This window comes from Cuculus canorus, chromosome 15, assembly GCF_017976375.1.
Source record: "Cuculus canorus isolate bCucCan1 chromosome 15, bCucCan1.pri, whole genome shotgun sequence".
In the NCBI taxonomy this organism is placed as follows: domain Eukaryota; kingdom Metazoa; phylum Chordata; class Aves; order Cuculiformes; family Cuculidae; genus Cuculus; species Cuculus canorus.
The window spans coordinates 13,419,250-13,440,931 of NC_071415.1; the positions used below are offsets into that span (position 1 = coordinate 13,419,250).

General features: G+C 46.2%; 1 protein-coding gene across 1 annotated transcript in view; it reads left to right on the forward strand.

Moving 5' to 3' along the window:
* ADAP1 (ArfGAP with dual PH domains 1) overlaps nucleotides 1-21,682 on the forward strand; it is a 61,686-nt gene that overhangs the window by 25,460 nt on the left and 14,544 nt on the right. The window contains exon 5 of the mRNA XM_054080438.1: nucleotides 20,962-21,074. Coding sequence (XP_053936413.1) covers nucleotides 20,962-21,074 — 113 coding nt within the window. The remainder of the gene's footprint in view (nucleotides 1-20,961; nucleotides 21,075-21,682) is intronic.

The following is a 21,682-nucleotide window of genomic DNA, read 5'->3' on the forward strand; positions in this document are numbered from 1 at the left end:
GCAAATGCTGCCTTCTTGTGTTTCCTATAAATAGACCAGTAAATCCTGTTGGTGTTGATTTATCAGATTGTGGAAGAGCAGTCAGGAACAGGAGAAGATTCCCTGCAGGGTACAGCTGATAAAAGGTGCTGCTGCCGGCTCTTCATGCTGGTCCAATTCCCTTGCAGTAGGACTGGGGAACGGTGGTTTTCCCTCGCTCATGGCAGATGCTGTTCCATATCTTTCCTATTGAGACATTTGGTTCTCAAAGGCATTCAGGATGGGAATGCATCATTTGCAAGGGTGAAGAATAATGAATGCCAACAAGCATCACTGCTTTCATTCTTTAGTCACGGGGGGCTGGAGCTCTATAGCTGGTGTAAATTGTCATAGGGCCCATAAAAATGGTGGAGGAATTCAGATTTGAACCAGCTGAAGATTTAAAACCTGTCCTTCGGGGTGGAAGTTGAAGGAGTCTTTGATTATTTGATTGGTAGTTGTATAGCTGGGTAGGATGGCCTGTTGGATTGCAGTGTAAGATAATATAGTGTTTCTGCAACCTTAGATGGCTTGAGAGCTTCCATTGGAGCAACTGAGAAGGCTAGAAGATCTAGGGAATACTATGGGCATATTAGTGAAGTGAAAGATGATCAGATTAGCCTCAGATGGTTTATATTCCTGAATTTGCACCACTAGGGACTAGATCTTATTGTCAGTATTGAGGTGAGCTCTAGGTTTACCCAGACAGTTACAAAGGGGAGCATTTGACTGAAGATGGCTATTTGCTTGTACTGTCTTCTGTCAACACCCTAGAGATTACTTGGCTTGTGTGTTATGTTGAATTTGGCTGCAAATAGGATGGCAAAATAAATTATGAGACATGAAAAAAATGCCCTAAAATAGTAAAATCTGTTAATATGCACTTTCCATTCCATGTGGCTCTTGCATAATTTCGGCAGCAGTCTGAATTAATTTTCCCTTGCGCTTGCACTGTTGGAAGGAGCTCTGACTGCAAAGCACTGGAGAAAATGCACAGGACAAATGCATTCTTTCTCAGTGTGAGAAAGAAACCCTTATTAGTTCAGACTGACCTGCAGTGATGTAATGCAGTTTATTTTGGGCCTGATCAGACAAAGCAGTGAGCAGCGTTGCAGTTAAAACCCAATTATTTTAACTGACACACCTCATCCTCTGCTGTCTCTTACCCCATTTCAGCGAGCTAGCGGGGAGCTGTGAATGTCAGAGCAGCGCTGGCTCCATTCTGTGGGGTTTTTTCACAACCTGAGAAGCAAAACTCCCCTCCCGCTGTGCGCGCCGCTGAATTACAGCGCTGAGCAGCACCCAGAGAACAAACCGGTGCTTAATGGCAGCCTAAAAGGGCACAGGTTTTATTGCACATCAGGCAGCCCATAGCACTGGGGAGAGTCTGTCAGGCAAAGAGAGCGAGAAAATAAAGCGTTGGATTGACGGCTCTTGGTGTCATTTGCTAAGATGTTAATGCAAATGGTTTGATGGCTATAAATCAGAGAGAGGCAGATTTAGACTTGACATAAGGAAGAATTTCTTCACCGTGAGAGCAATGAGGTGCTGGCACAGGTTGCCTAGAGAGGTTGTGATGCCCCATCCCTGGAGGGGTTGAAGACCAGGTTGGATGAGGCTCTGAGCTGCCTGATCCAGTGGGATGTCCCTGCGCGTGGCACGGAGTGGAACTGGATGATCTTTAAGGTCCCTTCCAACCCAAAGTATTCTATGTTTCTATATTTTTTAAGGACATGCTCATACAGAAGGGAGAGCAAAGCCATACATGAACAGGCAAAACCGTCGCCTTTGGTTTGCAAACACGGGCAGTAAAACCTGGCCTGGGTGAGACACAGGGGAGAGGAGGTTCGGTTGCGTGGTGGGGGTGGGATGATGGGTGTCTGGGGAGAGGCAGTGTCTTCTGAGCTGTGGTCACAGCCGCGCAAAGCTGCGGCAAAGGGAAGGTGATCAGGATTTTCCCTGCAAAATGCTTTTTGTCCTTTTCCTTCAGAAATTTTTTGCAGGACATGGCCAATTGCAGTGAATTCATAACTTCAAAATGCAGTTGGAGAATTAACAAACCTATTATTCACCCACTTTTCATTTGTAGTTGAGGAAAAAAAAAAAAGTGATAGAAAATCTCCGAAGGTCAAATTTTTTACACGAGAAGTGTCCAATCTAGTGTTTTTATTTTTGAATTGTGATATGTTGAGAGTTTCTGAAAGTTTGATTTATTTCTGTTATATTCTGTAATCTCTCAGAAAAACACCCCCTCTTCTGCAGCCAGCAGCACTGCCTCCTCCCAGTTACCAACAAAGCATAGCCTGGGGGTGTGAAAATGGGAGCTGGGGAGAGGAGAGAGCTGTGCAAGGGACAGAGGCTGTGTCCCGTGGAGAAGGACATGGACATGGTTCAGTTCATTTGTGCTACAGGCTGGTCTGATGGGAAGCCGTGCTTAGGCTGGGTTGTGCCTGTCAATCAGAATCAGAGGAGGTGAAAGCCCAGCCCTGCAGGGATGTGGTGGTGCTGTGATGTTGGCAGCAAAGACTTGAATTGCATCTCCCATCACTGTCCTTGGAGATGGTGGCTCTCTGCCTTAGGAAATCTAGGGCTTTCATCCAGTATATTTGCTATTACAGCTGTTTGGAGCAGGCTGAAAAGAGTGTGGAGTGCACTTCGCTTAAATGCAGTGCTTTGAGGCTAACGGAGCCTGCTGGTGTCTCGGGTGGGATTGTGTCTCCTGACCCTGCGAGAGGAGGGCAGGTCCTTGCTGTGCCCACAGGCTCTGGGGGACAGGACATCTGCTGTGCAGTTAGCAAGAGCTTTATGCTGCAGTCTGGTGGGGATAAAGTAGGGAAAGAGAACATGCTGCTCGAAGGAGAGGCATTTTCTCCAGCATCCTTTCACAGGCACATACTTGCCTGTGCCAATAAATCACTGTCCTACAATAGAGCCTTCTTGGGCTTGGCTGCAGCTCCCTTGTGGGAAAGGATGGTTGAAGTGAAACAAATTGATGCTAGTGAAAAGGCATAAAGAAAGAGACATCTGTAAAGTCTCAGTTCAAGGCCCTGTGGTGGTATCAGGGTCATGGCAGCAGCTTGTTCCTGGATTTGGGCTTCTATGAGAGGTGCAAGGAAGGCAAAGTTGGGTTTGGGTTTTTTTTCTGCCCTATTTCTGCGCTGACTGACGTAAATCTGCGTTGCTCCATTGACATTTGTGTTGGTTTATGCTGTGTGAAACCCTTGACACGGGAGACGGCTCCTTCCCGTTGGACCTGCTCTGTGGTCAGAGCATCACGCCGTGGGTCATATCGGGCATCCAAGCCATGGCAATGGCTGATGAAGCGGTACTGTGGGGACAACTCAATACTGAGGACACAAAGCTGTTGTGTGAAACCTTGCAAGCGACAAGAAGTGCCATTGGTATTCTTTAACTGCTGACGAGCCAAGCACGTTAAGAACAGTAGGTAAATTGAGACTCTGTTCTTGCAAAGGCATTATCAGCTAAATCAAGACCTGCTTTTAGCACTGGGGATGATTTGAGCCAGCGATGTGTGTGGTCAGGATGGCAGCCGGATGCCATCTCAGCTTCTCTTATGCAGACTAGCATGAAGATTATTTCATCGTTGTTGACTGGTATTTCTCTTTATTTCCACCAACTCCAGGGAAGATCTCCTGGATTTTCCCAGATAAAGATCTGCGGGTGGTCAAGGTGGTGCTGTGCTAAGCACTGTACAAATGCAGAGCAGATTGGCAGTACAGTTGAGTGTTGAGGTTCAAACAGGCAGATGCCAGCCCCTTGGAAAAGTCGATGCTCTGCTACAGGGATGTTTCTGTAGAAAGCAGGGATAAGGCTGACTTTTAAGCATCTAAATTATCCCATTGTTTTATAAGCAAGAGTGTGGAGCGCTGAGCTACATCTGGCTGAAATTGTGCAAGATGCTAAAAAGTCAGAGGGGGAGACGGGCGGACAATGCTCACATAAGCTTTGGTTCCTTATGAAAAGGAGTTCACAAGAGCAATAAGAGAAACTGCATGACAAAAGCAACCATTTCTAGGCTTATCAGCAATAATTCGCAGGGCTTTGACCAGGCACTGGTGTACACTGAAGGAGAGTGTGGTGGTGCAGAACAATGTCTTACCCCTTGGCAGCAGTGCCTTGCGAGGCACAGGGCGTGCTGGTGTGTGCACGAGCATCCTGCTGCCTTTTGGGGTGGGGTCGTTTGGCTGCATTGAGTGTGGTGGCTGTCTGAAATAATTGCCATCCTTTCCGTACTGTGCCTTAACACTGGTGTGGCTGCCAGGGCGAGGGCAGGTGTGCCTGGCCATGGTGCGGGGCAATGCACCGCCTCTCTCTTATATGATCTGACAAGGTGTATAAATACTTTAACATTTACTTTTTTTCCCCTTCCACCTTCTCTCCCTTCCCCCGGTCTCCTACTCTTACAACATCTCCTCGTGATAAAAATAGCCTTTGGTGTCAACGTTGGGCTGAGCGGAGCCGCCGCTGCTGTCCCTGCCTTTTGTTTGAGGGGTTGTGGCACAAAACCAGGGGAAGATTCCACAGATGTTCAGTCCCAGATCTGCTGGTTAACGTGACTGGTTTTGCAGTAGCAGCTCAGAGCAGTTTGTAATTGGGCCAGAGCCACTTTTATAAGAAAAAATCAGTTTATAATCTCCACTACCTGTTTGATCTTTTGAGCAGTGGAGTAATCTTTGCACTAGTTTGGATTAACATACCCAAAGTCTTCTCCAAATCTTAGTGGTGGCCATGGAGGCGTTTTTGGTGACAGCAGTGGGATTTGAAATGTCACTCTATAAACATTGTCTCATTAGACTCTGAATACCAGAGTAAAATTTTAGAGCCACATAATGCCGCAAAATTACAAGATGCCTTTAGATCCTAAACTGCATTATGTGCCTGTAAAGTGAATAGTACCGTACAAATACGGTTTATTTTCCCTTTCCTGTTTTTTTGATGGCAAATTTCCCATAACTTGCCTCTTGAGTTACACCATATATAGAAATTTAGAAAAAGCCTAATTGTAACTGGCTTTTCTGACATTTTTTGAGTCAAACTTTTGAAAACACTTGGTACCTCTGTAATCTCGATCCGAAGATCTGAGTTTTTCAGGAGTTTCTGAGAGTGTAAATCTCTGTTTAACCTCAATGCACATGTGGCTGATGGGCAAACAGAGCTGTCAAAAGCTTTAGCAGGCCTTGATCTTAGTCCTTAGAGAGGAATTTTCAATATTAAGGAATCAGTTAATTTATTTCTACTTACTCGTCTCAAAGAGGAGTGGCTGCTTTGCTCTGACTGCTTTTTAATGTCACTATTATCTGATGCTAGTTGTAAAATGGATTAAATCCTCTTCTGATGCTTGAAAGACTCGAGTATTAGAGCTGGGCTTTGAGAAAATCTCTAGCGTTTTCTGCTGCTGTCCCTCTTTGATGGGAAGGGCTCATTTTCGTGAGCTGCAGCATGCGTTGGGATGATGCAGCTGTCGCGAGATTTACAGAGCATCCTTCACTGTGAGGTGCTTTTTGGTACCACTGTTTTAGCCTCTGTCTCCCATCCCTGTATGCAGATCCCTCAGAGACCTAGTGATGGAAATAAAAAAATAATAGTAGTGCAGCTAACAAGCAGCAAAAATCAGGGTAGCCCAGTACTTTGTAAATTCATGTGGACTTTTGCAAAACAGAGATTTGGACATGAATGAGGAGGTGTTTTGTGGTAGGAAGTCATGACACCAGTTCCCCGCAGTGTGTGGTGGTGCTTGGTGTGCATGCTAGGATTGCATCACTGGTGCCTTCTGCTAAATCAGAGTTTCCAGTAAATTCCCAGCAGCCAGTTCCTGTATTTAGCTGAACCAAAGCACCAGGCTCTACTCTTACTGGATTTCGGCAAGGATTGTATCACAAGTCTCTGCACTCGATCCTGCCCTCGTCTGTTAAATCTTGGCTGCTCAATCCCAAAGTCTGGCTGCATTTTCACTCTGCCCAGCTGAAACCACGAGCGATGCCTCTGCTGCCTTGTAGTTTGTTCTTGCACCTGAGGGAGCTGGAGATACGAAGATGGAGGTGACCTCAGAAGGTGCCTGGATTTCTGTCTGAATGAGGAGCCCGAGGCGCAGGGATGCTGCGCCTCTTTGGACCTCTGCTCCGTCTCACTGCCTCAGAGTATAAAATGATTTGGCACCACAGGCTGTGACGCACAAGGACTGTACCAGAAAATGTGGCTTCTTGACTGAGTTTTCAGCCTGCTGCGAGCTTGGTGCTGCGCAGCTCCGCCAGCGGATCTCTTGTGGTCGTTGGAGCAGTGGGGAGCGTGGCAGGGAGGATGCAGAGGGCAGGTTCATTGGTAGCTAAGTGGCACGGGGTTCTAGCCCTCTCCGTAAAGGATGCAAACCTCCTCACTGTTTGCATTTTAAGGGAGCACAAGAGCATTTTTGGATTCCAAGGGTGCTTAAGAGCTATGTGCAGATTCCATCCAATGCTCTGGATGCTGTACAGATGCACCCAAAAAAAAAGCAGCAGCCCTGGTCTGGAGAGGTTATAATCAAGGAATGCAGAGCAGAGAGGTGGTTATGTGAGTGTCCGGATGGAAATTGCAAACCCTACGGTTCTCCCAACACAGTATCGAGGGTGCTGGAGGCTGATGTGCTTTTGTCAGGAGGGGGTTAAAGCACAAGCATCCTTCCAGCCAGCAACCTTGCCTGGCACAGAAACCTCCTTCTCATGCTCCTGGAGCCACAGAAAGGGTTTCTGTTCTCTGGTCACTGACATCAGCTGCTGGGACATGAGTCACCCTGGGAGCCAGGCTCAGCGGGCGCGGGTCCCTGGAAGCTGCCTCCCCACAGCCCTGGGCAAGCTGTCCTGTGGCTGAAGGAGCTGTTGGACATCTCACTTAGCACAGTGATGGTGCCTTTTTGGAGCACATGTGCTCCTGGGTTAAACGCTGCTCTGATCTGAGCCCCTACGGCTCAGTCCTCGCCAGCACTTGGCGTGCCTGGGTGCGGTGTTTGCAGCCCTGGAAGCCGGGCAGGGTGTGATGCCCCAGCGGGTGGGCGTGAGGTCTGACATCTGCCCCCATATGCCAGTACTTGTGCTGTGTGTTTGGCTACAGAAAAGGGGGGCGAAGGACTGCGATTCTTTCCCCCCCCCCCCCCAACATTTTTGTCAAATGGGGAGGAATAATTTAAGCTGAAAGGCTCTGGGAAAAAAAAAAATTGAAAAGGATGGAGGAAACTATGGAAAAGTATGTTCAGCTGAAGCAGACGGGACACCATTTGCTGATGCTTAGCCTCCTTTTCGTGTCTTTCCAATGTAATCCTGAATTTAACATTACACAACTCCCTGTCAGGACTTGCTCCAAGAAACCTTTCCGCATCCCCTTGGAGGTTTGAGGGGAATGTAGTCATTGCTTTAAAACAAATGACTACTTCTTCCTCTGTGTGCCCTGACACCGCTCCCATGGGAAGTGTGCCAGAGAGGGTGATGTTATGCGGGTCACCTCTCCTGCTCTCTACAACCTCACCCAGACCAGAGTAAAAACTCATGCAACAGGCTGAATAAATATTAAGCCAAATTGCCTTGGGAGGAAAGGGATCCATTTAAAAAAAATCCACTAAAGAACCCAACAGCAAATGTAATCCCCAGCTGGACTAACGGCATGCACTGCAACATCAGCAGTGAGTCCAGGCAAGGCAGTGACAAGAACCTGCACATGGCTTTGTTCTGTGCTGGGATGCTCTGACATTGCAGTGAGGCATCGTATGACCAGGACCTGGAGGAGCCTTTCAGTGCCTTCTGGTAACATTTGGAAGTGCTGATTCAGACTCAGTGCAGCCCCTCTGTAAGAGTAACGCTGCCTCATGAGCCTCTGTTAAAATCGAAGGAAGATGCTGTGTTGTTTCACAACCTTGCTAAGGAGACACCACACAAAGTTGCTACCAGAAGACAAAGGAAAAGGCTCGAAACATAAAAGCTTTTCTTTTAGAGATAACTTTGGTGCATTTTTATTTTTTCTACCTGTGTGGGTCATGGTGAGAGGCCAGCAACTGCTGTTACCCTCTCCAGGAAATTCATGAACGTTGCAGTGACCCAGTGACAGGGTGGAGAAATCAATATTCCTCTTACCGATAGCTGCTGTAGGAAGAAAAACGTTTAGCAAACAAAAATATACTGATGTCTTCAGCTCCCCTAAAGCAGAAAAGCATTTAGGCAGCCAAAAATCGTGAGTGAGGACCTACGCGTTCAGGCTGGAGCAGTGGAGGAGGAGGAGGACCAGTTGGCCAAGGCATTGGCAGCCAGCTCTGGGGAGAGGGTAGCACCACTGCGAGCTGAAGGTGGATGTTTGTAGCTAGTTTGGGATCCAGCTGTTGTTTTAGGATCTGGTTCTGTTGAGCTGCCTTAGGCATAGCTCTGATCCAGGCTTCTATAATTAGCCAAAGAGCTGCAGCTCTCTTGCAAAAATTAAAGCAGCAGCAATGCTTGTTGCAAGGAAGCAGAGCGGCATGGGAGTGAGCCTTACCAAAAGGGGAAAGGGCTGGCCCATGAAATTTTATATAGTTGGGGTTTGGTCTTTTATTTCCTCCGTCCAAGCACTTTGTGCAAAATGCTTGGTTAGGTTTTTTCCCCTCGAAAAAGCACACCTAAGAAATGTTGTTTCATTTTGCATCATCCTTAACAGATATATTTGCATTTTTCAACTCAAATTAAAAAAAACAAAACCAGTTTCATTTGTGGTCAGTTTGAGGTCAGTTGTTTTTGCAGAATTCGTACAGTTTCTCAGGGGTGAGATGGTCTGAGACTCCTGGATTCCTTCCCCAGGTGGCTGAAGGCATTGCCTGTGTTCTGGGATGTGCTCGGGATGCTCCCTGGAAATGCCCTGAGCTGTCAGTGCCCCTGGGAGAATCAGTCTAGACTGTGAGTATAGGCTATAGGATCAATAAGTGTATGAAACACCCTGATTGTAATTAACAGGAGTCGCTCCTATACTTGCGCTCTCCCTGTTTGAGGACAACCAACTTGAAATGCTATATTTTGATGTTGCTGGGCTGCCTGTTCCTGTAACCTGGGGTATTTGCAGTCAATAAATGGATCTGTACTGATTGGAGAGAGCTAAAGAAAAGCATCAGGCTGGTTCTCCATGTTTTCAATTAAAAAAAGAACGTTTAAGGAAAGAATAGGGCAGCTGTTCCTTTCTGTTTCTGGTGGTTTATCAAGACAGTTCTTGCTATCCTGGATCTTCCCAGGTGTTTCTTGTTGCTTTTATACTGTGCATGCGTGTGTTCCCTGAGTAGTGATACAGGGCTGAAAGGCTGGTGCATCTTTTTTTCTGCTAATGAGAAGGGAGTGAGTAGGAAGCAATATGATAACAAAGTACATGGAGACTTGTCCTAGCATAATTAAATTTCTGTTACAGGAAGATCCATTTTACATTGGAGACCTGCACAGGGCTGGGCAGTTTCTATCTCTCACCAGATAAAGAACATTTTTGCGATGTGAGGTCATGTCTTTTTCTGGAGTTTGCCAAAGATGTAGTTGAGCCTTTGATCAAACTTGACTGAGAAGCATGAGTGTTTGCTGATATTTCTTTCAGACTGGCACCAACCCATCCCCACCTGCATTTCCCCCCCTATAGTGAGCTCACCTGAGTTTTCACCCTGAAATCTCCAATGCAGTAGAGAAGTTTGCAGCAGTGGACTTGTCCACACCCCACCTCTTGGATGCTTACAGTGGAATCAGACTTGGAGGTGCCTCCCCCGCTGGCTAAATAGGACTGGCTTTAAAAATATTGCTGCAGTCGAGGTGCACGCACAGCAGTTACTTCGATGGGCAGGTTTGTTTTCAGAACCAGGGTAGCTCTTGAGGGAAGTGATGATGTGGCACATCAGTAATAGGCAATATATCCCCAAATACCTAAAAGATAGGGAGGCTGCTCGACAGGGAGTGAATTTCAAACTTTCACACCTTGCAGAGTTTGGAAGGACAAATTTTAGCATAGCAAAGTCAATGGGAGTTTTGATCAATGATTTATTCAGGACAGAATTTGGCCTTCTTTTATATAATTACAGGAGTTCGTTAAGTGGGATCGTGTTGCTCCAGAGGACAAGGGATGATAGTTTTAGGAAAAAAAAAAAAGTATGCAGACGTCCTCATGCAACCTGGAGGTTGTGACTGTGCTGCTGAATGCCCCTCCCTTGGTGCCACAGCTGCTAGAGCATCCTATACAAGCTGATTTCTGGCACAGCTGTAAAACAAGCAGCCGGGAGAAGAATGAGTCCTAAATGAAAAAAATCCTTCTTTCCCTGAGTGAAGCGATAGCTTTGACTATAAGTGTGTTGAACACTCAGTAATAGACGATCAGGAGCTGTTAGCACAGCAGCAGATGTACTCGAAGCCATTTAGATTTCTCTACAAAGCAAACAAAGAGGAATGTTATGTGTGTGTGCAAGGAGAGGTTTCCATGATTTATGCTTGTACGACGAGCCTACATGGAGGGAATGCTTTATTCCAGGATACCCTGGATAGAAGCTCCTAAACCTGTCTGCAGTCAGTGGTCAACTTCTCTGCTGACTTCTGTAAAGCTGTGTTGGGGGATTAAGTTCATGTCATCCTTGCTTGGATTGAGCTGTGTGAGCGGCTGCCCAGGCTGGATTGTACCTAGTGGTATGGATAAGAAACCCATTTAAAACTATTTGAGGCTTGGAGGATATTTTAGCCTGATTCCATAGCTGTGGTCTGAGGTTCTGCAAGGTGCCTGTATGAAATCCAGGCCTTCAGGTGGTTCCTGGCACTTTGCAGTTGTTTTGAGCTGAAACCTCAGCAGCCTGTAGGTTGGCATAGCCCATCTGCAGTGCATCCTGAGGGTGAAAAGGCTCCTCACCCTCAAGTCTTTTGGGGTCTCACGTCTTTGCTTTCAATATAAAAGTCATTGTGGTTGCATGTAAGGCTGTGGGTGGGTTCTCCCAGCTGCGTATGTGGACAGCGTTGGGCAGGGGCTGGTGGGTGTGGGATGGTGGCAGCAGATCCCTCCAGGTGTTGGGCAAGAAAGCCGCGGTGCATCTTCTCAGGCAGCTTTTGTGCAAATAACTCACAACGGCTGCAGTGAGGGTTTTTTGAATGTTTGTGTCTTGCCTGAGGAGGATCCTGGTCTCTGGTCTGGGAGTGGCTTGGATCTCAAAGTTCAGTTTCTGAAGTGTACTGCAGTACAGATATTATTACAACTTAGTACTGTATGCCTGTCCTTAAATGTTTTCTCGCCCAGCTTTCCAGCTAGATCAGGCTTTGACCGCATTCAGTGCTGGTAAATGGGACAAGCATCGCACTGGGAACCTCTCAGCTTTCATCTGCCTTTTTATGATAACAGGCTGGCTTCAAAAGCTCAAAACCTGAAGGTTATTTACCTGTAACTGGATTTTTTTTTTCCGAGCAGCCAGCAGCTCCCAGGTGGATGTGGTGGGATGCTACTCGAAGGGGAAGCATCTTATTTCCAAGTGAAATGAGATTCCACATTCAATTCTCAGTAACGCAAGCGCAAGGCTTCCAGTAAAGACATTTTCTGTAGCAGAGGCTTTTAACATCTCCCAGCAGATACAATCAAATTGCAATGCAGCAGGTAACTATTGTCTTATCTTTAATATGTAAACACTTGCTCAATAATGAAGTTACCGTGGAAGTTGTACTGTATCGATGGTCAATCATAAGATAAACTGATAGATGGGAGGATGTGGCAGGGTTCACTGCAGTGCACACCAGACCTGCTGTGCCTGCAGCGATCAGGTGAAGACTTGGGAATTGTATATTTTGGTATATTCTGATACTTCTTCACATGCAGCATTTTTAGGGGAGGCGAGTGCTCACTTGGGAGATCGAGAATTGCTCTGCTAAAAGGAGTTTTTCCTCTAATGAGTGTTCTTTGTACTGCCTTACCTTGCACTTGCTTGCCCAGAGGTTATCACCTCCTACTGCCTCAATTTCCCAGCTTTCAGCCCGCTGACAGCTTCCCTGTGCTCCACGGAGGCACCTTGTGTGTCTCATCTCTGCTGCACTCGGGCTGCACAGGGGGCAATGTGATCCCATCCAAGATGCCTTCTGGGAGTATGAATGACTGTATTAATGTCTTTGTCACCTGAGAGCTACTCTGTAGGGAATCGTAACATGTGATTAAAGAAACCAGTTTAAAACAGCTTAGGAAGCTGGATTAGGTACATGATCTCTTATTATGGTTCCTTTTAGCTGACAACCCAGTGAAAGAAGGGGGGTCTGGATTACACGGGGAAACATCAGACCTGACGGGAGTGTTTTCTGACTGTTAGGCTTAGTGGTGTCATGTACGTTTTTAATCAGATTTAAATAGTGGCAAACATCACAGGCTTAATGGATTTCAGCTTTATTATTGGGGCTTTGCTCAGAAGCAATTTGGATTTTCAGCTGTGAGCCAGCGATGCAAGTGTATTCACAATGACATTCAAAGGGACAAGAAACCCAGGGACCAACCTTGTGTTTAAATTGCACATGCCTATGGATGAGGATAGACATCTTGTTTCCATCAACCTCGGGATCTCAATGTGTAGTTAAGCACAGCCTCATGGGTTTTTTTTCCACGGAGACAATGTATTTGGCTCCATTTCATGCATAGATCCCAGCAGCTGGATAGCTGAAAAAACAACTTTTTCCATTTCAAAGGTTTTGTTGCTCAAGGTGAAGCAAGATGACAATAGATTTTTGCAGTGATCTTGAGAATTTGTTTTCCATGCTTGGCTTCAACCTTGAAGTTGTCCTACACATGATCTAAAATGATCTAAAGGGGCCATGGGTTTCTCTCCTTGACCTTCCCATGGTGAGGCTTTGTCTCTACTGTGCCAGTCTGGGATGATTTGTCTAGAGGGAAAATAGTCACTGAGGACACGGACACTGGTATTTCTGCAGAGCCATGGTACTGCCTCCAAATCTGGTCTTTTGGGCCAGCTTTTTTACACCGTGGGAGAAGATGCCTTGCAAGACATCAGTATTGAAGGTGGTTTTGTAAAACATGTTTGACTTTGCTCAGAGAACTGGTAATGGGAGACAACCTTGTATATCCAGCAGTCCAGAATTGACTGTCCTGAGCTCTCAGGAACAAAGGTTACCATTTCATGACAGTTGGTCTGTTGAGGTCTGTTCTACTGGCTGGTGCTCCTGGTCCTGCATGAGCAGGAAGACGGAGAAAAGGGGAACATCGATGCTTTTCAGGTTCCCCTTAGGAGTGGCGTGTGCCCTTGTTTCCTTTAACAGTAAAGGGAAATGTATGTGTTCCTGCTCTGTTGTGTTCTCTGTGCCACCTAAAACCACAAGTCTAAGGTTTTCAGCTACTTCCAGCTCTGAGCTGAGCAGTAATGATGATGTTTTCCCTTAGAAGGCCAAGGAGATGTTTGGAAGGTGCTATCTCAATCATCTATTAAATCCTGGCTTTCTGTCTGATGTAGCCATTCAAGCACTAATTGCCTTTGATTAAATCAATCATTTGCAGAGTGAGTGGGTTAATTGGGTATTGTGGAAGCAATCAATCTAATCAGCTGGTTGCATCCATAGCTAAGGCACTAAAATGAAGCAGAGCAATAATTGTTTTATGAGCTCCTGGAAGGCAGCAGAGGCAAACTGAATGGCAGCGGGAAAGCCTTCTCTGCAAGATGGCCTTCAGGAAAGGTAATTTGCATGCTAAGTGTTCTTTAAGAGAGGACTGATTGATTAAGAGCTGGGAAACTCTCCCTCTAAAAGGTGTGTGCAGGAGAAAATGGTTGGTGTGGCTGTTGGTGTCAGGGTGTGGGTGCATGGGAGGTCTTGGACTCCTTTTCGTGGCTGGGTGGGATGTGATGAGGATGTGTTGTCTTAGAAGAGGATAGAGAGTTTTCTTAAGGGGAATGAGGGGAGATCGCTCACTCCCATTTCATGCCTGCAAGCAAGTGGGACATGAGGCATGCCAGGCACCCATCCTTACATGAGATACACCCATCCTTACATGAGATACACCTTACACATGAGATGAGAGTTAACCTCCCAGTTGTCCTTCTAGAGGTAATGAGGCTGATTTACAGGATCACTAAATGCATTCTCATTAACTCCTTGCTGAGGTTTTCATTTCCAAAGCCCTGAACTGTGCTTGAGAGATAGCAGCTCTTGGTAGCCCCTCACCTGGCTTGTGCAGAACACCTGCGAGAAAGGACGTCCATCTCATCAGCAAGCCCCCAAGGTCCCTTCTGCTTTCCTCACAGATGGATGCTGACATTTCCGATACGTGTGTATCTGCACTGCTGAACATGTAGCGGGTGGGAAGTGTATTTGTCCAGAGATGACTGCAGAATTATTTTCTAGGAAGTTCTAAGCTTCTCAGCACAGCTGCAGATGGTGGGAGTGGCAGGAGGAAGCTGTGGTGCTGTGCACTGGAGCAGGGGAACGATTGCAGCCTTGACTGCAAGCTCTAAGTTGTCTGACCAACCTGGACACAGCTTGCAGGGGGGACTGCCGTATGTGTGGGGAGAATGAGTTTATCTCTGGACAGTGGTGGTTTCACTCCATGAGAAAATGTAGAGTTCCTCATTTTATAATTTTCCATTGCAGTGCAAATGCTTAAAAAATTCAAATTGAAGTCATTGGAATGTTTTGCTCTAGTAGTGATGAATATTACAGGAAGAGATATTACAGCTTAGAGCAATCAAACCAAACAATTTACACTGACACAGCCAAACGAGAGGTGTGTAGTTCTTTTTTGCAAAATTATTCCAAGTCTGGTCTATAGGGAAACCTTAGAATATGCCACCTTCTCCATCCACCCCTCTGGCTATGGACAGTGTGGTTTATTTCAGAAGAATTATCCTTCAGACCCTTTGTTGTAAACGGAGGTTGTGAGATTGGTGTCAGTGGTGATGCAGGATATTGGGGATTCGCTACTCAGCTGTTCCAAATAGTTCTGCAATTCCTTAACCTTGCAGAAAAAGGGGGCACATCATCTCCAATAAGTACCCATCTACCATTCTGGTTTAATTAACATCTTAAAATGTTAATATAGCAGACTACTCAGCTTCTGACATATGGAGAAGTGGCGATATATACCCTGCGATTTTAGCAGCAAAGTGATGTAGTTGTATTTGAATCTTCTCTAAAGCTCTGAGTTGGGGTCAAAGAACTTTAACTTCTTAGAGGAAAGAAAATCTACTTCTGTAGGTGGAGTTGCCCTACCCGAAATCTAAGAAAATGTGATTGCTCTTGGACTACACACATAAGTAAATTTTTTCTCCTATTGCAGCCTCCCATGCTTTGTCTTGCAGGGAGACAAGATGACAAGAAACAACACAGTGATGCATTTGGGCTCTGGTATGGTATTGGCTCTTTTGCTATGCTCTATTTCGGATATACTAACATGTTTCCTTCAAAAGCCTTGGGCCAGACCTGGTTTTACCACAGCCCTAGAAACATCATGGAAAGAAGTAGTTCTGATGCCTCTGTTTCCAGGTGAAATTGCAAAATAAAGCACCGAAGAAACTGAACAGTTGCTATGGTTTAATTCTGAGTCTATAATGCCTTACTTAGGATGAAGGAAGGCAAAGTGATAGATTCATTTGAGTTGGAAAAGAACTTTAAGATCTTCAACTCTGTCTGTAAACCTAACGCTGCCAAGTTAATCCCTAAACCATGTCCCTAAGCACCACATCTACACATCTTTTAAAGACCTCCAGGTATGGTTGAGTCTACCACTTCCCTGGGCAGCCTGACAACCCAGGCCACTGCAGAGTCTTTGGTTTGGTAAGTCCATGCATATAATTTTTTTTTCAAGCCAGTGGATCTGTTTGTCCTCCTCTGCAGGAGGGTTTTCTTTCTTCTCTGAGAAAAAAGCCTTAAACTGAAAGAGTAATTTTTGGTACTTCCTATAATCCACATTCTCAGAGACCAAAAAACCCATCATTAACTAAGCACCGTAACAGCCTTCTGAGGTGGGGAAGTAGCAATATCCCTCATCTTAAAAAATAGGGAACTTGAACAAATTGCTGGTGGAAGTTGGATGGAAAGATGGTGTCTGTATCAGATTGTCTTGATAGAAAATCCTCTCCTTTGCTTCCTCTGTGGTCTCTTGGAGGGTGAGAAAGCTGGGCTAGTCTAGACCACCCAATGGGTCGTGCTGTTTTTAGATGCCTGGCTTGGAGGAACTCCAGACACTGTTTCAACAGAGCTGACACAAGGCCATGCAGTGCCTTCTTTTTGGTCAACTAGTGTGGTGACCCTGCTTTCTTCCCCCACAGAGCTTTAGCTGTGGCAATGAATTGAGCGTGGAAGTGACAGTTCTTCATTTTACTTTAGAAACTACGTAATGGGTCAAAAATGCCCATTGTGGCTGTGTGATTTCAGGTTAATTATGTGGCATTTGTTGGTTAATTTTGTCATGACTGCTTGGTGGTTCTTTTTTTTTGGAAGTGTCCCAGGTTTGTGCCAGAACTGCCTACAAAAGCACGTGGTTGGTTTTAATTCTTGGCAGGCAGCTGAAATGATGCAGAAAACCAAGCAACAGTAGGGTTAGCAATATGAGATGGATGTTTCTAAAGGGTGCCTGTAGGTGCTCTGCAGCAGGTCTTCACCAGGTAGTCCTTCTTGGCAGTAACAGTTAGGTGCTGGTGATAAGTGTCTTGACAACAGGCATCCCTTGTTCTGCGCCTTGAGAGGGGAGGCAGGCATGTGACAGGTTGCTGTGTGATCCAAGGTCCAACACCAGCAGTCAGCAAGCGTTGTAGGTCTAGCAGTTGTTTTGCTTCAACATAAGCGGAGCAGTCTTCATGAAGATCTGAATTGGGCCAGGTGCATCTACAAAGCTGTTTCTAAGGTAGTACAGCCCACAGAGACGAAGAAGAACTATCTCCAACTGTGATGCCCTCCAGTGTGAGATCTGTTTCCCTGTTGAACCTCCTTCGGTTTTGTTTCTCAACACCTTCTCTAGCTGTTTTCACAATCCTTTAGATCAGGACATTGAGGACGCGTCTTGCTGACGTACCGTTTGCCCGGGGAACCTGGACAAATTCATGTTGGGTTCAAGTCCAGTTCATGGTGTTTTGCACTGATCAGTGTTGACAGGGGTGCAAGCAGCAGATTTGGGCAGAGCAGAGGAACAGTTCCAAAGGACACAGCCCAGGAGGGAGGGAGGAAGGAAGGAAAGGATTTATGAAAAAATCTGTACTAAAGTACAGCAAGATTAGCAACTGGCTTTGTCAGAGCAACCAGGAGCTCTTTTGCAGAGGCGATGGCTCTGGGAAGAGCCAGCACGTGAACTACAGAAAGGAATAGTACTTAGTGTTGATTTGGGGGCTTTTTATTCTACCTTGGAGTGGAGTTTGGATACTTTGTTTTGTCACAAAAAGTTGGACAGAGAAGATCAAAGTAATGAAATATCGCTGTGTAAGAGGGCAGGGAAAGCTGGGCTTGCAGTCTGACTTTGACATTGGCTCACAGTCTTGAGCAGCTCACCAAACCTCTCTGGGCTTCCCTCTCTTCGTATGTAACTGTTACAATGCCTATCTACCAGAAATGGACTTTAGAGATTTGCAATTATTTGAGATCCTCTTTGGGGAAATGCAGGGTAATTTTATTCTTTACCACTTAAGTGTTAAGAAAAATCACAAAAAAATGTGTTGTGGAGGGGAATGACTTTAATAAGAAATGCCTGCAGTGTCCTTCACCATTGAGACGTTTGTAATGAAACATTTGAGATAAATGAATGGGTGAGACCCACAGCCAAAACTCCAAGGTGGAGCTGCTGAGAGCTGAGCTCTGTGTGCCCAAGCAAACCCAAGGTGGGGATTTCTGAAGGAAAAGATCTTCTTTCCTTCTGCATCACTCCATATTTGCATTTGGAGATGCCCCTGTCCTCCACACGTTGTCTCTCCTGTCTCTTATCCGTCACCCATGTCCTTTCCTCGAAACTCTGTCCAACCTGCTACGAGGTGTTAGTGTTCCCCAAATGTCAGGCACAGAGAGGCAATGGAGAGGCTCTGAAGGCATCTCTGCCATTAGTGGGGTGAATCAAAATGGCTTTTGAAGTACACTCCTGTTGCTCCAACTGACTTGGCTTAAAAATCAGCACCGTTTGGGAAACGGGAACTGCCTGTCCTTGGTTTCTAAACTGCACACTTTGAGAGCAAGCTGCTTACTGCTTTGCTATTCAAGAGAGCAGTCAGCAATCGCCAGCCGTCAGAGCCCCAGTGGCATCTCTGCCTCGCGTTAAGCACATCTTGCGTTTCATAAATGTATCAGCTGAGCATCACCTACTGCCTGTCTGTCTCCTGTCAGAGAGACATTATTCCTATTCAGCTCTGGCGTGTTCAGCCCACTATAGGTTATGTAGCGTTTTTGCTGAGATGAGCCTGGCACGTAGCAGCGCCTGACTCTGAATCAGTCAGAGCTTCAGTTCCCCCCCCAATTCATTCCGACCGTGGCTGCGACATGAGTGCATCCGCCTGGGCCTTTCCTTCGCCGTTGTTGAACGTGGCTGCCCTACACCGAGTTGTGGTGGCTTTCTTGGCTGCTTCCCCTTGCTCAGACTTCTGATAATCCCGCTCCCTGTGGGTTCTTCTCTTTCTGACACTGCAAGTGCCCTCCAGTGGGATATCCGCGCCTTATTGCTAGGAAAAATCCATAGCAAGCCCACAGTTGGGATAGGATTGAATTGATGGACTGAAATAGCTAGTTCTGCTCATGGCTTTGGGGAACTCTCTTCCAAGCTGGAAGAGCTTGGGACCTGTAATTCCCTTGGTCCTTCTGGTATCGATTCCGTGGGTTACGGGGCTGGTGTACGTCGGTAACGATGCTCTGCACAAGGCAGAGCGCTGGTCCTGCACTGGAGGAATGGGGAGGGCTCGCAGGTGGATAGTGGTGTGGCATCACAGCCGTGGCGGTGGGATAACTGAGGGTTTGGGCTGTTGTGTCTGCGTCGCTGGGTGTGACATAGGCTGAGTTGCTGCTGGGCGCGGGGAAGGGTGGGTTTGTGGGAGCGCAGACAGCAGGGATGTCTGGATCTCTCGGTGGGGAGAGGTGCATGCTCTGTTTGCGCTGGCTCTCTCGTGCAAGTGAGCTGTAAATAATGCACGAGGAGGGGATCCCTGCAGGCTCTGGAATGAAAACACCTCTACTGGTTCCTGGGTGGCAGGTCATGCCCCTTCAGGGGAGCAGGGGGAGGCCCTGCATTTTTAAATACAGCCCTGCTGCAGGATATGCCTCACACAGTAAAAAGAAACAAAGGAGAGCCTGCTGACAGCTTTAAATATTTCCACCATTTCCATCTGCATCAAGTTATCAGCCCGTTGGCAGTCCTGCATGCCGGCCATCGGATGCGCCCGCTGGATTTGTGATGCTCTCCGCAGTAAGCGTTCAGCACCAGCAGCAGCCCGGGCTTCGCTGTTGCACTCATTTATGGCAGACGTCAATGGGTTTGCCTGGCGTTCCGTAGAATCCTCTTTGAACATCTGGAGAGAGTATTTGACTTAGAGGTTTGTAGGTCAAAACTGAAGAAAACAGTATTTTAACTATCAGCAAAGGTGTATTTGACTGGCTGGGCACTTTCCCTTTGGTGAGCATCTTTAGCAGTTGACAATATCGTTCTTCCTGCAATTTCTCGTCATTAAATGTGTGTCTGTGTGCGTTTTTTTTTCCTAGCTCTAGGTTTTTATATCATGGAATCATTTTATACCGCTTGTACCTATAGAGTGAATGTGAAGGAGCTGGTTGAGGGATTTCTTTTTTTAAGTAAAGCAGGTTGAATGAGGAATTTCTGCACGCTGCTGGTTTGTGGCAGGTGGGTAGAGGAGAGGCTGCCTGCTGATTCCAGAACCATTTCACATATTAAAAACCCGTTTAGTTACTTAGTTGAAAGTTGTTATAAAATATATAATTTTTAAATTTAAAATCCTAGCTCCTGGGAGCCAATAACGGAAATCTGACAAGCATGAGACTAAAAGAGAAAGGGAACGCCTTTTCAGTCGAAGTTTTGTATAATTATATCTTAAATAAATGGAAGACAACCATCAGATTGCTCTGTTAATATTCACAAAACTTCTATTGGACAGTTCTTGGGGTTTCTTTGTTTTGAAGCATTTAAAATAAGGACGTCAGTGAAGCTTATGAGATAAGTTGAGTGTTGTGGCTTCTGCGGGAGGTGCTGGCAGTAATCAGCTGTAATTGCTTTTCTGATTTGAGGAGTTAGGATTTTAAGATTCTTTTTTTTCTCTCTTTCTGGCTCTTTTGAGTTTTTAATAAAGCAGATGAACGTTGTATAATGTTCTTCCTGAGCAGCAAATCCACTTGTGGGGCTGATAGCCAGGGAGCGAGATGAGGCGTGTTATAGCTGTTTTGTACAGCTGAGCTGCGCGGCCACAGTGCTCGGGGCTGGAGGGACGTACTCTGACGGGAGACAAGACTGAGGCTGCCTCAGTGTCTTTCTGAACCAAAGTGTCCTGAAATCAGTGGGAAGAACTGCAAGCGTTTTCCCCTTTCAATGTGAAAAATATATTTGTGGCTTGCTGTGGTACAGCGATCCACCCTGAACCACTTTCCCTGCATGCACACCCTCTATTTTTGATTTTTTTTTTAGCTGCATCAGCAGAGGAGGACGGATCTTGCCTGCCTTTGCCTTGCTCCAAAAATGCTACTTATGTAAGTTGAGCAGCTTCCCTGGTGCCAGGAGCTGTGGCAGGGACACAGCCATGCTCCTCAAGTTTTCACCTGTGTTGCAGTGTGTAGACATCTGTGAAGGTTAAGCTGTTGGAAAAGAGCAGGAGTGGAGTGAGAAAGGCAAAGCTGAAGGAGAAGGCCTGTTTTGTTCGTGTCTTGAGCAATCCAGCCGCACATTTCTTCTGCTTGGTTTTGAAGTTAGAACTCTTCTCCTTTTCTTTACCCTATCCCTTTTCTTAAATACAGCATTTTATCCGATTGCTTTCTGCTGCAGGATACCGAGAAGGATTTCTGTGGAAGAGAGGACGTGACAATGGGCAATTCTTAAGCCGAAAATTCGTGCTATCAGAGAGGGAAGGTGCATTGAAGTACTTCAACAAAAATGACGTGAGTACCTGGGATTACTGTATGGGGGCAGAGCATCGCAGCTGTAAGAGCATCTTCAGACAAGTAATTCTTAGGCCACCATTTTATTTATATTTTTACAGTTCTCAGAGGCATTGAGGCCCTGATTGCTCCAGGACAAGTGTAGCTGATCGGTGTTCTTAGCAGAGTTTGCTCTTGGTCAGCTGCCACTGTCATTGTGAGATGCTTTAACTGGTCTTAAACTGCCAATGAAGGAGTTTTTCTCAGCTCTGGCTCTGCCTCATCCAGCTGACATGGGTGGTGTATTTGTGGCTCGCTTGTGATGAAGGTATCACCACCTCACAGTGGTCACTGGAGTCTGGAACCTCCTTTGCGTGGCACAGCGAGCAATCTAGAGGAAGAGCCCTGTGGTTTTCTGTTCCAGTGTCAAGCAGTAGAAGCATTTGTCTTTTTTTACCTAGAGCATATTTCATTTATTCTAAGTGAGAAATAGAGCTATTACCGTGAAAATGGCATTTGTGATGAATAGATAGACACTCTACGATTCTGCACCATTTAACAGAGGAAGCCAGCATGTTTTCGCTGACCGTTAAGATTCCCCGTAGCATTGCATCTGAGAGCAGCTCAGG